General features: G+C 40.5%; 1 protein-coding gene across 1 annotated transcript in view; it reads right to left on the reverse strand.

The window, feature by feature from the left end:
- The window catches only part of LOC145405962 (hemicentin-2-like), a 147,003-nt gene that overhangs the window by 12,945 nt on the left and 119,264 nt on the right, over positions 1–14,794 (reverse strand). The window contains exon 6 of the mRNA XM_080277157.1: positions 1,206–1,366. Coding sequence (XP_080133283.1) covers positions 1,206–1,366 — 161 coding nt within the window. The remainder of the gene's footprint in view (positions 1–1,205; positions 1,367–14,794) is intronic.

Raw genomic sequence — 14,794 nt, forward strand, 5'->3', positions numbered from 1 at the left:
AACATGGCATCTTCCCCCTCCCGCCCTCCCCCCCCTTTTTTTTTTCACAATGCAACACCCTAACAGGAAGACCTGTTCACAATGGATACATGAATAATCACTGATAAGCGATAAGGAATAGGAGTGTGTAAACACGGCTAATCCTGACAACACCATGTTGCTTCCAGTTGAGGGACACTGAAAAGTTTTCCCAAAATCAATATAAATGGACAGTATTGAGCGCCAAACTCAAAAACGCGTGGTGCATGATTCCATATGGCACCGGTCTCTCTAACAAGGGTTAAAGTCATTTAATTATCTTGAAGCCACCTTTCACAGGATATGGCCTCCGACAATACGTACATACATTTGTATACTAGTACTGACATACATACATACATACATATATGCATATACTGTATGTTTACATAGTCACACATGCAACCATTGTGCTGTCCTTACCTCACTCCTGTCCATCTACCGGATGGTTGAATTAACCATGATTGTACACACACACACACACACACACACACACACACACACACACACACACACACACACACACACACCTGGCTGGAGTGGTGTCAATCACAGTTGACAAGGGTTTTAAGCCTTCTCTGGCCCTACTCTTAAGCCCCGAGATAGTGGCTTCTGGTTCAGCTGGCATCAGCATTATGGTTAATAAATCCACCTCAGAACTGCTGACCTGCATCCTGTGATGCTGGCATAGTTAACCACGATTACATCTCCAATAATTCTTCTCACTTACCGGTAGTTAATGATGAGTGACGTAGCTGGCCGTGGTTTTGTTGCATACCCTACCCCAGATACCTCAATTACAAGTTCTGGTTTCTAGTGTGGTTGACATCAATTCTGATTACTAAACCATACATGTTAATCACGACGGTATGGGTGTGGACAGGAGCTGAAACTGGTACTATGGTTACCAGTCCCCTGGTCGATCTAGGTGTGTGGTGTCTCGTGTAGTTTACATTAGTTCTATTGATTTTAACCTACTCACACACCATAAACATCATTGCCTTACCAGGATAACCTTGGGGAATTTTTGGTGCCTCACACAACGCTGGTTCTAGCTATTAACTCGTTACTCACTGTCCTTCAGATAACTGTTTCTGGCATAATTGAACATGGTTCTACCCCTTCGTGCGCGCGCGCGCACACACACACACACACACACACACACACACACACACACACACACACACCTGCAGGTAGTGGTGTCTGGCATAGTTGACCATGGTGGAGTTGTGGTACCAGAAGATGTAGACGGGGGGCGAGGTGGCGTGGCGGACATCACACTCTAAAGCCAACTTGGACCCCTCCTCTATGTGCACCTCAGGGGGGCCTCCTACCACCGCCATGGCCTCTGGGATGAGCAGTAGGGGTAGGTTAGTGGGTGGCGCTAACTCTGAATCCTCCTCAATCTGCACCTCTGGGGGACCTCCTACTAGTGACTAGGCCGGTGAGTGAGTGGATGGTTGATCAGTGGATGTGTGGCAACCAATGTAAAAAGGCAAGGTGTCACAGCCAGTCATTAACAAGAGTAGTTTTGGGCTAGAGATAAGTTACTCATTGCAGCAGAAAAGTACAGTATCAGTTGAGCCTTACACATGTTTGTTATACAGTATATATATATATATATATATATATATATATATATATATATAGAGAGAGAGAGAGAGAGAGAGAGAGAGAGAGAGAGAGAGAGAGAGAGAGAGAGAGAGATACATATAGATAGACAGATGGATAAATAGATAGATAGATATAGATGTATATATGGATATATGTACATAATATATATCATCATCATCATCAGCCTTTAGGGTCCACTGCAGGACTGGCCTATCCATACCGAAGCAGCGACGATACAGCCAATGTATCTCTACCAAGTGGCTTAGGCTGTCTGGTAGAGACTGTATGTAGGGTGAGAAGTGCTTGTGAGTGTGATTGTAGTGTTGTAGTGGCTTTGGATGTGTGTGTAGTCTGTGAACCAAGTGTAATCGGCCCGCATTAACCCGACTGGGTGCAAGCATACTAGTATGCGACACTGGTTCAACCACAGCACCCCTTGTGTCTGCCTAAGTAGCAAGTGGCTTGGTGAACGCTTCCCCAAGTTTTTACAACTCTGGCGGGAGGCGAACCTGAGCTCACCAGCGTGCAAAACGCACACTCTACCACTGAGGCCAAAATATATATATATATATATATATATATATATATATATATATATATATATATATATATATATATATATATATATATATATAACTCATTGGATCCCAGAGTTGATGGCCGAGTCATTGTACTGGGAGGGTACTGAGCGTACCGCCCTCCGCCTGTCGGCTCAGAGTGGCGAAGCTCATAGGTCCCCACCCGGGGGTTCCCTACTTTATTGAGATCTGGAAACTCCCAGTTCTGTCAAGTACTGGGGACACTGGGCTCCAATGGGATATACAGTATATATATATATATATATATATATATATATATATATATATATATATATATATATATAATTATATTTTATATATATATATATATATATATATATATCCATCTATCTATCTATCTATCTATCTATCTATCTGTTTATCTATATAGATAGATAGACAATTTACCTACCAATAAAAGCTCCAGGCCCAGATGGAATTCCGCCAATTATTTTGAAAAAGTGTTCCCCTGAACTTGCCTCTGTCCTAGCTACATTATTCAGACCATGCATACGTACTTCTTTATTCCCAAATTCATGGAAAGAAGCCAATATTCACCCAATTCCGAAGAAAGGAAGTTCCTCTGACCCCTCTGATTACAGACCAATAGCTGTCACATCTTCTCTTGGTAAGGTATTTGAAACTTCAATTAAAAAGCACATTGTTAAACATCTTGAATCCAACAACTTAATTAGTGATAGACAATATGGTTTTCGCCACGAAAGATCCACGATTGACATACTCAATCTCCTAACTCAGATCATCCATCAATCAATTGATCTACATGGAGAAACTCATGCAGTAGCTCTTGATATTTCTAAAGCTTTCGACAGAGTATGGCACCGTTCCCTGCTGTCCAAACTCCCTTGCTATGGACTAAAGCCTTTTGTTCCTTTGATTTCTTCATATCTTAGTGACAGGAAAATAAGAGTAAAAGTAGATGATGTATATTCCAATTTCCACTCAATTAACGCCGGCGTGCTGCAGGGATCAGTTCTGGCGCCAACCCTATTCCTGTTTCATATTAATGATCTCTTATCTGTAACCCACAATCCCATCCACTCATATGCAGATGACTCAACACTACATAGTTCATTCACACTCAGACACCCATTTACAGAGTCTAATATCTCTACCTCTCAACTCACTACAGCCATCTCCATAAATCAAGACCTATCTACGATCAAAAATAGGGACAAAACAACCTTGTCTCCTTTAATGCTAGCAAAACTAAATATAAGCAATTTACTAATAGACAGATATTGCCAGATTCGTACATTACCTTCAGTGCTACTGATATTCCCATCTCCAAAAGTATTGAAATTCTTGGCATCTCACTTAACAATGCCCTCAGCTGGACCTCTCATGTTAGATCACTCGCTTAAACCACCTCAAAGAAACTTGGATTATTGCACGGAGTCCGTAACTTCTTCACTGATGAGTAGTTAGCTCTAATTTATAAGAGTCATGTGCGCTCTCAGCTTGAATATTGCTCACCCTTGTGGAATGGATGTGGTGAGGTTACATTAAAACAACTAGACAATATTTAGAACAAAGCTGTTAGAATTATAAACAACCCTGCCATTACAAATAAACTACCTCCCCGCAAGTAAGAAGGAATGTTGCCTCCCTTGAATTATTTTACAGATATTTTTTTGGCATATGCTCACACGAAGTTGCGTCCATGGTGCCACCTCTCCATCCCTTCCCTCGTGCTACGCGGGCATCTGGTAGCCATCATGACTGGAATGTCACTCAGCCATATTGCAGAACTTCTGCCTATCAGAATTCTTTCATTCCCCGAACAGCATCTCCCTGGAACTCACTTCCCCAGATGTGCGCCGAAAGTTTAGATATTTTATGAACAGAGGACACCAGTAATCTGGTGCATGGATGTTTTTTTTTTTTTTTCATTTCCTTTTCCTTCCTCCGTTCTGTTATTTAAAAAAAAATGTATATATAGAGAGGTATATATGTAAAACTTACTGTTATTCCAATTTTTATTCGAAGCAAGTGACTTAGCATGAACTCCATTTGCTGTTGGGGAAGTGGCACTTATAGGTTCCTATAAATATTGCTGGAGAAAACTGCACGAAATTGTTCTTCCTCTACGAAGTTATTTCTTAGGCACGAGACTTGCTCGTGTCGAGGACAAGCTAAATTCATGAAGGAAGTTGCAAGCTCTCTGAAGACTGAGTTCCGTTAATTGGTCAAACTTTCCCGGCCAAACTCTTGCTTAATTATCCCCACACTTTAGAACTCTTGGCCATGTAACTTTCACGGTAATGGCAATGATGCAGTTTTCTACTTACCGTGCAAGTCACTGAAGACGAGAGATGAATACAATATTGTTTTACGGCCTTAGTCAGCTGGGGTCGTGTTTTTATTTATTTATTCTTTTATTTCATGGACTTTTTGTGTTCAGTAAGATGTTAAAAAAAGAAAAAAAGATAAATATGACGTAATATAATAACGGCTGTCAGATTCAGTCAAAATTTCCTTGTTGCAGCTTCAGCCGACGATTTCATGCTCCTCTCGTCTGTCTCACCCTGGTTAACTACTAGACTGTAAATTACGGATATCGCCTACCAGCACTACTAAGATCAAACAGGAACCCGGCAAGGAACCACGCACTGAAGCCTGACTTAGAGCATTTCTATCATGATATAGTAGATTAATTCTTTGCTTCCAAGATGTGCAATGACTGGAATCAGCTACCAGCAGAGGTCGTTCACATTTCCTCAGAACAGCACTGGAAAAACAGGTTATACAAAGTTTTATTAGGCCTTATTTACTGTAGTGGCGTATTGAATATTCCGGTCCAGGTCCCTTCCATGCGCGTACTGAGGGTAGGAGTGGTGGATGGGGGACAGACTTCACGTTCCTCCCATGGTTTAAGGGAGTAACTTGTACCTATTTCATTTAAGGTACTTCTCAGTAGGCGTCATAAAACAATTTGTGACACTACTTGTCCTTGTCCTTCTCTCTCTCTCTCTCTCTCTCTCTCTCTCTCTCTCTCTCTCTCTCTCCAAAGAAGCAGGATAAGTAACTGGACCTTAAGAAAGGCGACCTTGATGCCTGACCTTTAACGGTGTAGGTCAGGTAAACATCAAATGAGTTCAACTGAACTTATTATACTAATTATTTTATTTTGAAGTCATTGAGCAAATAAGTTTTTTTTTTTTTTTTTTTCAAACTGATATAAAATTGCTGCTAAGTGCAGATTCATGAATAATATCTATTCATAGAGATTTTCTACAAGTATTTCGAGAGTTAATCTTTATGATCACCGTAATTAGCCGACTTCAGTCAGAGATTGTCATTTATTTTTTTCTTGCTAATATCCGGCAGTTTTGCTTGATTCTTGAAGGATTTTTAATTGTGAAGAGAATAATGTCGGTTATACCATCTCTCCCCTCCAGTTTGACATGTCTTCTCGAAAATCACTAAAACAGTCTTCTGATGGGAATCTATCTATCTATCTATTGCCAGACGCCATAATCCCGTAAGGGGTGGCCATTTGACTTTGAGTTATTTGTTTTACGGGGAGGGGCTCTAACCCTCCACCAACCCACTTGCTGACACGTATGGAGCTCGTATGATATGGTTATATGGTTACCACCCAGCGTTGTAAATGGTTTCTTGGCTTACAGGAAACCATTTGGCTTGTCACTCAATGTAAAGCCACTTGTAAAGGAAAGAAAAGCAATAAGTGACAAGAAAGATGGGAATGATAGGTTAAAATAACGGCTTCATTGTGATAATGTTGATTAAATTCTTCCTAGTTCCAGTGGTTTACTGGAGATACTTTTATAGATGCAGTTTTTCTGCGCAAAGAAGAGGGAATCAAAGGCTAGAAATCTGCAAAGGTGCCCCCCTCCACCCCCCCACAAAAAAAGCCAATTCAAGATCCTTTGACTCAGAGATGTCTGAATACACTGCGCTGAAAAGCCTGGAGGGCAGAGGCAAAAGGAAACTCAGACTGTGGAAGATAGTTCCAGAGATGGTCTGTTGCATACGTGAAATACTGGGACAGTCGGTGATATCTTGCATTAGGGAGGCGGGGAGAAAATTGGTGAGAGGTTGATGCCGGATGGGTGCTAGGCGACGGCCATAAAGCAGGGGGGATGTACGTCGAGAGTTTAGAAAAGCAGAAAAGTCCTTGACATCACCCTGCAGTGTGGGAGCCCTCTACTCATGGGGGCTGTACTCCACAAAGATATGAACAAAACTCCTGTATAAAGTCAACAGCTGTACTGACGTAAAGAAGGCCCGAGGTCGGCCTAACAGATGCAGATTTTGCAAATGAGGTAAAATGATTTTTTCATGACATATCCCAAGAGGCTCAAACCCTAAGAAGGTTGAGAGATGGTGCAAGAATGAGATGGATAGTATTTAATATTAAATGATACTTATATGGAAGGCTGTGGCGGGTCAAAAATGTAGGAACGGAGTTTATAATACATTAAAAACAACAACGTTACTTTTACTCCGATCAGAGATATAAGCCAAGGATGAGATTAGGCGTGCCATAGCCTCATTCCGTGTTTGTTGAAGTGTCGGACACTTGAGAAGCGGATGGAAAGGTGGAGGGAGGAGTACGAGTATTTAGCGTACGAGTGGATAGGGTTGGATCTACACCCACCGAAAAAATTATCGCCACCCTTTTAGCCTGATAGAATCTGACACACCGGACAAGAGACCTGAAAACATACTACTGAGTTAACGTGCCTGATTGGTATCCCTGATCTTCTGAGCCTTATGTCCATATTCATAATGGTATCAGAGGCTTCGTGGCACCGTTTACTAAGCAGATTGTTTTGCTTATTATCACTGCCTTTTATGTTTCTTAGAGAGTTTGTGTATTAACATAGTTTTCATAAATATTGTAAACGAGGATGTTGATGTGTAATGTGTAGAGTGAATACCCATGTAAGAATTGTTACAAGAGAACCCGAAGCCACTTAGAATATGAGCACTTTTCATTCGATGCTCAAACTGTCCAAAATGAAGCAGTTTCATTGGCAACACATTAATCACATTATATGCATATCGAGAACGGTGTGCGGCAAAAGCCTATTCTAAAATAAAAGAATTTGCCTACCTGTCACCCATTCCGTGATGTTGATACCATCTTCGACAGACTGGTGATATACCAGTCTCAGATTCATCATCCATGCACTACTACATTCACATGTCATTTATGTGGGTACTATTATAGCAATACTTCGATATATACTGAACATACTTTACATGTGTTGTTCATGGGGTGTTGTATATACTGAACAAATATACCTTTAAAGTTTGCCATCAGCTCGTTCTTATAGTGCTAATTGTAGATGTCACTATACTATAACGTGTAAGAAAACCCGAAGGTGGTAACGTAGGAGAGGATGGGTGCCAAGAAATAGCACTTTGATTTTTGTATTATCTAGTGAATAATGCTTTGCTGATTTGAGACCTTCCTTTTAGCACTATGTCCATTCCTATGAATTATTTGTTATGCACGGCTTCAAGCTACGGAAGTTATACTGTATCTGGAGAGAGAGAGAGAGAGAGGCGAAGAGATTGAGGGAGGAAGTATCAGGTGTACGAACACTTACCTGTGTCAATGAGTGTTGCGAAAGGTATCGAAGCAAGGGGTGCCGATAATTATTTTAGTGGATGTACAGCCTTCCAAAACTGTCAGCCCTATTCTTCACTGATACGGTGTGACAAGGAAGAAGCCTGCTGAACAGTAAATGTATGAACCTGGATCATGTTGGTAGACCTGCCATGCTTCAATGGGAGAGCTGTCAGTTATGTAAGGGACATGCTTTAATTATTCTCTCCAACAAGGAGAGTATGAAACCTGAATATTTATATAAGAGTTTATAACGTACTTAACTTACCATATAAGAACCTATTTAGATACACTTATATATACATATACATATACAACGTTTACATATACAAACATATATACATAAACACACCGCTCGCTGGTGCAGTGGTAACGTTCCCGCTTGCCAACTGGTGGACGTGACTTCGCGCCTCGCTCAGGTTGCGAAAAGTTTCACTGACGAAGTGGGTGGTTACTGTCCCTCTTGAGCAAGGGGACGGGTGTGTGCGTGTGTGAAGGTCACAGCCTTGCCCTTAGATCGGACTATATGAGCTCTCAGCTCCCTTCCGGGAGGGTAAAAGCTGACAATTACGACCATCAAGTGATCCTGACCGACCCGGTGAATTAATTACACACACAAAAAAAAACTACCATAGGCTACCGTAAAAGTTTTCTGTGTGAATATATCTTATACAAGGCTTAGGGCAGGGGTTCTTAACTTGGGGTCCATGGACCCCCAAGGGGTCCATGGATAGGATACAGGAGGTCCGTGAAGGTCAGAATAATTGAGAACAATTTAGCGAGATTGCATGATGCCGTTTGGCATCATTAACTTAAACAAACAAACAAACTCGAAGTGTTGAATTCTGGTGTTCGTTGACACAACCTACCCTTGTCTGGCAAAGCGAGCTATGGTTGCTCTGATTCCGTTTGCAACTACATACTTTTGTGAGTCAGGGATTTCAGCGCTTGTTTCTATCAAAATGAAAAGTCGAAATCAACTGGATGTGAATGATGACATGCATGTTGCCCCGTCAAAGACCACTCCACAATTTCATCTAACTCAAGCCAAACAGCAACAACAACTCTCTCACTGAAATGAACTTTTGAACAGTCTTATTTTGTTTAATTTGCTCAAGTTGGATGTATTTCATTTTTTCGAGTGGTCATTAGTTTTTGCATGAAAAAGTGAGAAACATAATTCTTTGTAAAGACTGTTTTATACACTGTGATACAATGCGTGATGTAGTTTTCATTAAAATAATGTATATTCATTGCATGCAAAATGCTGCGTTTGTGCTTATGTGCATATTTGTAGGGAAGGGGTTCATAGCGTTCACCAGATTCTCGAAGGGGTCCGTGACTCAAAAAAGGTTAAGAACATGGCTTAGGGGATAAGCGGATACTGTGTTTAAGCCTTGCCTTAATAACACAGTATCAGCTAAGCCTTGCCTTAATAACACAGTATCCGCTTATCCCTTAAGCCTTGTATAAGTTATATTCACACATAGAAAACGTTTACGGTAGACTATGGTAGTTTTTTTTTTTTTTTTTGTATGTGTATTATGTTTGTATATGTACACGTAGTATATGTATCTGTATATATAGGTGTATCTAAATAGGTTCTTATAAGGAGAGTATGTTTTCACCCTTTTGTTTGTTTGTTTGTTTGTTAGCAGGATTACTCAAAAACTAAAAAAGAGGTTTGGACCACATTTAGTGGGTAGATGGCCCAAGTGCTTGGAAATCAATAGGATTTTAGATCACTTTGACTTACCATTTATTACGTTCGAAGCAGCTTGATAGTTCGCTTGGTTCATGCTAACTGGTTTATATTACTACCTAGCATCTCAACTGTTGGAACGGACAGTATCTCATTTGCCCGAATGGCTTGAGTTTCAGGTAACGGTAGTTTTCTATGGTATAAAGAAATAAATCACCTTCGTTCGTTGTCTAATGTGAGAAAAAGTGGTTTTCGGCATATATGGTGATAATCAAGTGCACGAAAAAAAATAAAAAATGCAGACCACTGTAAAAAATTTCAAACTTATGGAACCTGCAATGCATATCGTGTTGGGTGCATTTACAGAAACATCGGCTCCAGGGTGTCCGATGCTTAACTGGGAGAATTTACACCTTAGAAGGTTATTAACGAATTGATGGAAGAGAGATTAGGGCAAGACAACACCTTGAGGAAGAGTTCATTAGTTGCTTTCAGAATCGAATGTTGTATCGTGCGCGCACACACACACACACACACACACACACACACACACAGATGTATATTTCTATCCCGTTTTATATTTATCTATCTATCTATCTATCTATCCATCCATCTATATCTGTCTATCTATCTATCTATCTATCTGTATATATATATATATATATATATATATATATATACTGTATATGGATCATCACCAATCATGGAGATTCCACTGCTGAACAAAGGCCACCCCCAACCTTCTACAAGAATTCCTAGACTGGGCCAGTCTCTTCCAGGTTTTGCCTACAAACTACTCTATCTCATCTCTCCACCTCTTGGCTGGCCTTTTTTTTTTTTTTTTTTTTTTCTGCATTTACACTTTTTGGAATCCAGTCAATCAGTCTCTTGCCCCATTGGTTATTCCTTATTCTTGCTGCATGACCTGCCAACCACTTTTCTTTTCTTTTAGAACATCAGTAATGTCCTTGGCTTTAATCTGCTCTCAACAAAGTTGATCTATTCCTGTCTGTCAAAGATATTCCCAGCACTGATCTTTCCATTGTTCTTTGAGAACGGATTTGTTTGTTTTCCACTGATTATGTTAGTTTTCAGGACTCACAACCGCACATTATAGTCGGGATAATACACTGGTTATACACTTTGTTTCATACGAGTACATACTGGCAAGCTTGATGGTTCTGTGATATCTCTGTGTTTATTCCATGCATTCCACCCATTTGCAATACATAGTTTTATATCGTTTTCATGGTTTTTTGTTAGTTTAAGTACTTGCTCCATGTAATTGTACTCCTCAACTTCTTTAAGAGTCCCTTCATTTATTTTGAACATGCTCTTTGATGTATTTCTCTAGTTCATCTTTAGCCCTTCTCTGAGACTTACTCAGTGTCATTTATCATTTCGTGTAATGCCTTTGCTGTTTCTGAAGTTAGGACAATCTATCTACCTATCTATCTATCTATCTATTGCCAGGCGCCTTAATCCCGCAATGGGTGGCCACAAACAAATCGCCTCCACGTCGCCTTGTCCCCCTCCATTTCATTGCCCTGCTCCCAGCTCACACCACCCTCTCTCATATATTTCTCCATTCCATCCCTCCATCTCATCCGTGGCTTCCCCCTCCCTCTCCCCCCTCCACCTCACTCACATACACTCTCCTCGTCAGTCTCTCACTCTCCTTTCTCTCCACATGGCCAGACTACCTAAGTGTGTTTCTCCTAACGCTTCCTATCACATCCACATCCACACCACAACGCTCCTTCACATCCTCATTCGTCAGTCTGTCTCTCCATGTGACTCCACATGCTCCCCTCAAATAACTCATTTCCTCTGCTCTCACTCCTAACTTCTGTCCCTCCAACAAGGTCCAAGCTTCACTTCCATAAGTTAGAGTTGGTATCACAATATTGTCATGTAGTAACTTCTTCACTTCCATGCTCACTTCCCTGTTTCTTATCACTGTTTTCAGGGAACCAGCAACCTTTCTTCCTTGTACCCTTTAAAGCACTTCACCCTTCAAACTTCCATCCTTACACATCATACTACCCAAGTACTTGAACGCACTCACATTTTCCATTTCCTCATCATCCAACCTCACTGTACATTCACGGACTTCGCTTCTCTTGAAGACCATAACATTACTCTTCCCAACATTTACCTTTAGATTCCGTTTCTTACATACTCTCCCAGACTCATCCACCAAGCCTTGCAGCTCCCCTTCGTCTTCACTTAACAACACAGTATCATCTGCAAACAACAGTACAGGGAGTTTTCAAACACTGCCCTCCCTCATTAGGGCCACTCCAACATCCACTACCCTACCTTGTATCTCTTTTATAACCCCATCCATATATAGATTGAACAACCATGGAGACATGACACATCTCTGTTTCAGTCCAACTTTCAAGTAGAAAAATTCACTCAGTTCGCTATCCACAAGCACTGCAGCCTTAGCATCCTCATACATACTCTTCACAGCAGTCAACAACTTCCCACCTACTCCATATATTCTTAATACTTTCCACAGTCCATCTCTAGCCACCGTGTCATATGCTTTCTTCAAATCCATGAAGGCTGCATACAGCTTCTTTCCCTTCTCTGGAAACTTTTCCACTACAGGAAAATAACATCTGCAAATCTTAAAAAGTTTAAGTTTTCTTCGGTTATCTTGACTCGTCTGTTTTCCTATTCTTGCTTTCTGAAAACACTCTCAAGGAATGCAGTGGGATCTCCAAATATGCATGAGTATGGTCGACAAAATGCACTGCATATTTGAAATTTCGCAAATTAGAAGCCACTGAATCAATGGAAATAAATGTATATGGTTGACACCTCAACCTATCTTTGTCATTTACGGTACTTCCCCATTAATGCCTATCATTTTAAGAAAGACTTTTGCTCAAAGAAAGACAACAGAACAATGTATGTAGTGTGCTAGTTAGCGCTCCATTTGTAAAATTGCGGGATAGCAACCTGACTGCGCCCGTTCACTTGCTGGCCTCTGTAAGTCTTGACGGGTCGTAAAATATGCGCCTTGTCTTTGAGAATGTTCCCCACTGTCGATTCACCTAAGCCAAGTTCACGTCAAGTACTTGAGTTCCATTTACCCTGCTTATTCAGCTCTACAACCTTCATTTTCAGAGCCAAAGCGATTCTCTTATTCTTGGAATGAAGCGGTGGGGCCATGATGTAACAGGTGAGCAAGAGCGGGTCTTGTACAATGCTGCAGGAAAAACACCACAATGTGCGAGTGCGGTGCGGGAGACACAGACTGAGAGTCTTGAGACTAGACTTGAGAGACGCCATAAGGGAGGGAAAGGCGGAAAACTGATCAGCCATCTGGTGGTGGCTTCAAGTACCGCCATTTTGAGCGGGAACTCTGTTTTTCCCTTGCTTTGAGTCGACGGATTCGCATTTTAGAATCTCATTTTGCAAATTGAAAAATTTGTTTTCTTCCTGAGTCAAGTTCACATATTAGGCGTTTCGCATATTGAGATCCGCATAGCGGGAGACTCCACTGTATGTGATAAATAACTTCAGTGAAATTATATCATGCGTTTCTCAGTACTTTTTTTCCTGAATTTTTATATAACTTAACGATAGCAGTCTCCTCTATGTGTACTATTTTCGAACAGTATTAATGTTATAGTTTCCTCCTTGATCCCACAATGAATTAATAATTGCTATGTGCTTCAGAGTATAAAGATTTTTTTTTTTGGAATTGACAAAACCTAAGCACAGTGATGCTTAACAATCTGTTATTTTCCCAAAAAGTTGATTCACTGTGCGCTGGTGATCGGCAGTCGAATAACCGCTTCGGAATCCTGCCTACTCACGATGTTCATATTCATTAAAAAAAATAATAATATTTTTTTCGTAAGGACCTTAGGGAAGAATTTGTAAATATCTGATAATTGGCTCATAGGTCAGTAATTACTACGAACTTTGGAGTAGCCTTACATGTAATACAGAATATCTGTTGCATTACACCATGTTTTGGGATTTTTTTCCTTTATACATTTCGTAAATAAGTGGGAGAGTTGGTTTCGAGCTCCAACCTCTCAATCCAGCATTACATCTGCTGCCACTCCATATCCTGGGGCTTTTCTTCTTGTCATTCGAGATAAGTATACTTCATCTGGTGCGATTAATAGCTGTTATTTCATTTGTGTCAATAGAAAAGTCAACTATTGGTACTACTAACTTTGATGCATACAGTCCTTTGTAAAATATACCATCGTCTCTCTGCTTGTGACGACTTAATTATTTTTGTCAGTGATATAATATGTTTATTTCCTAGTGTCAGTTTGCGTAAAGCCTGTTTCAGATTTTTTTTTTCTTTTTTGATGGTTTCTTTGATCTGATCCATTTTTCTCCACCGTTTTTCTTCTCTCAGTGTCTAGTTGATTAGCATATTTACCAGTGCTCTTTCTATTGATTATACCTTGTTTTTAATTTCCTTTTTTCTTTTCATAAGCACGAGGGTTGTTTTTTGAATACTTGTTGGCTTTGGTTGTATCAACTTTCCCTACTGCCTCTGCCGATTCCCTTAGCACTCTGGTTCTCAAACTGGGAGCCATGGCCCACAAGGGGGCCATGGCAGAATTTTATGGGGGCCATGGCGGGCTAGTGTAAGTAGTAAGAGGTACTTAGAATACTAGGTAACTGACACAGGTAAACCCTTCACTTACATAACAAAGGGATAGATAGACGCAGGGAGACGTGAAGAATTAGCGTGGTGAGAATGGCATATATGGTGAAAAGAGAGAGAGAAAGAAAGGAGAGTGTGTTGAGTAAATCAGATAATTACTGAATATACGTGAAGATAGGATAATAAGCATGATAAGAACAATGAGAGTTAAGTTGAAGGCAAGAGAAACAAATACTGTTGCCAGCTTTACAGACAAGTGTGGGTATGTGAGAATTCCGCAAACACTTAAGTGGAACCGATGTGTCGTGACTGGAGTAGAGACATTGAAGTGTTACTACAATCCACCACAGTAGCTTACAAGCAGGTAGGTAGGTTGGGTTGGGAAAGAACTATATATTATTCATATTATATGTTTATGGGTAGCGTTTGTGCTGGGGGTTCGTGAGCTGCGTACCATTGAGTTTTTTGTATATGGATGTGCATTATTATTTTTGTCACCACATCGTGCGTTTCTAGATATGCCAAAAAATACTGTGCACACACACATAAAGTATTTGTGTTTTATTCACATATAGAAAGCAGCTTCACTCGCGCACATTCAGTAGTCC

This window comes from Coenobita brevimanus, chromosome 8 (assembly GCF_032717465.1).
Source record: "Coenobita brevimanus isolate Jiangsu-jjx chromosome 8, ASM3271746v2, whole genome shotgun sequence".
Lineage (NCBI taxonomy): Eukaryota > Metazoa > Arthropoda > Malacostraca > Decapoda > Coenobitidae > Coenobita > Coenobita brevimanus.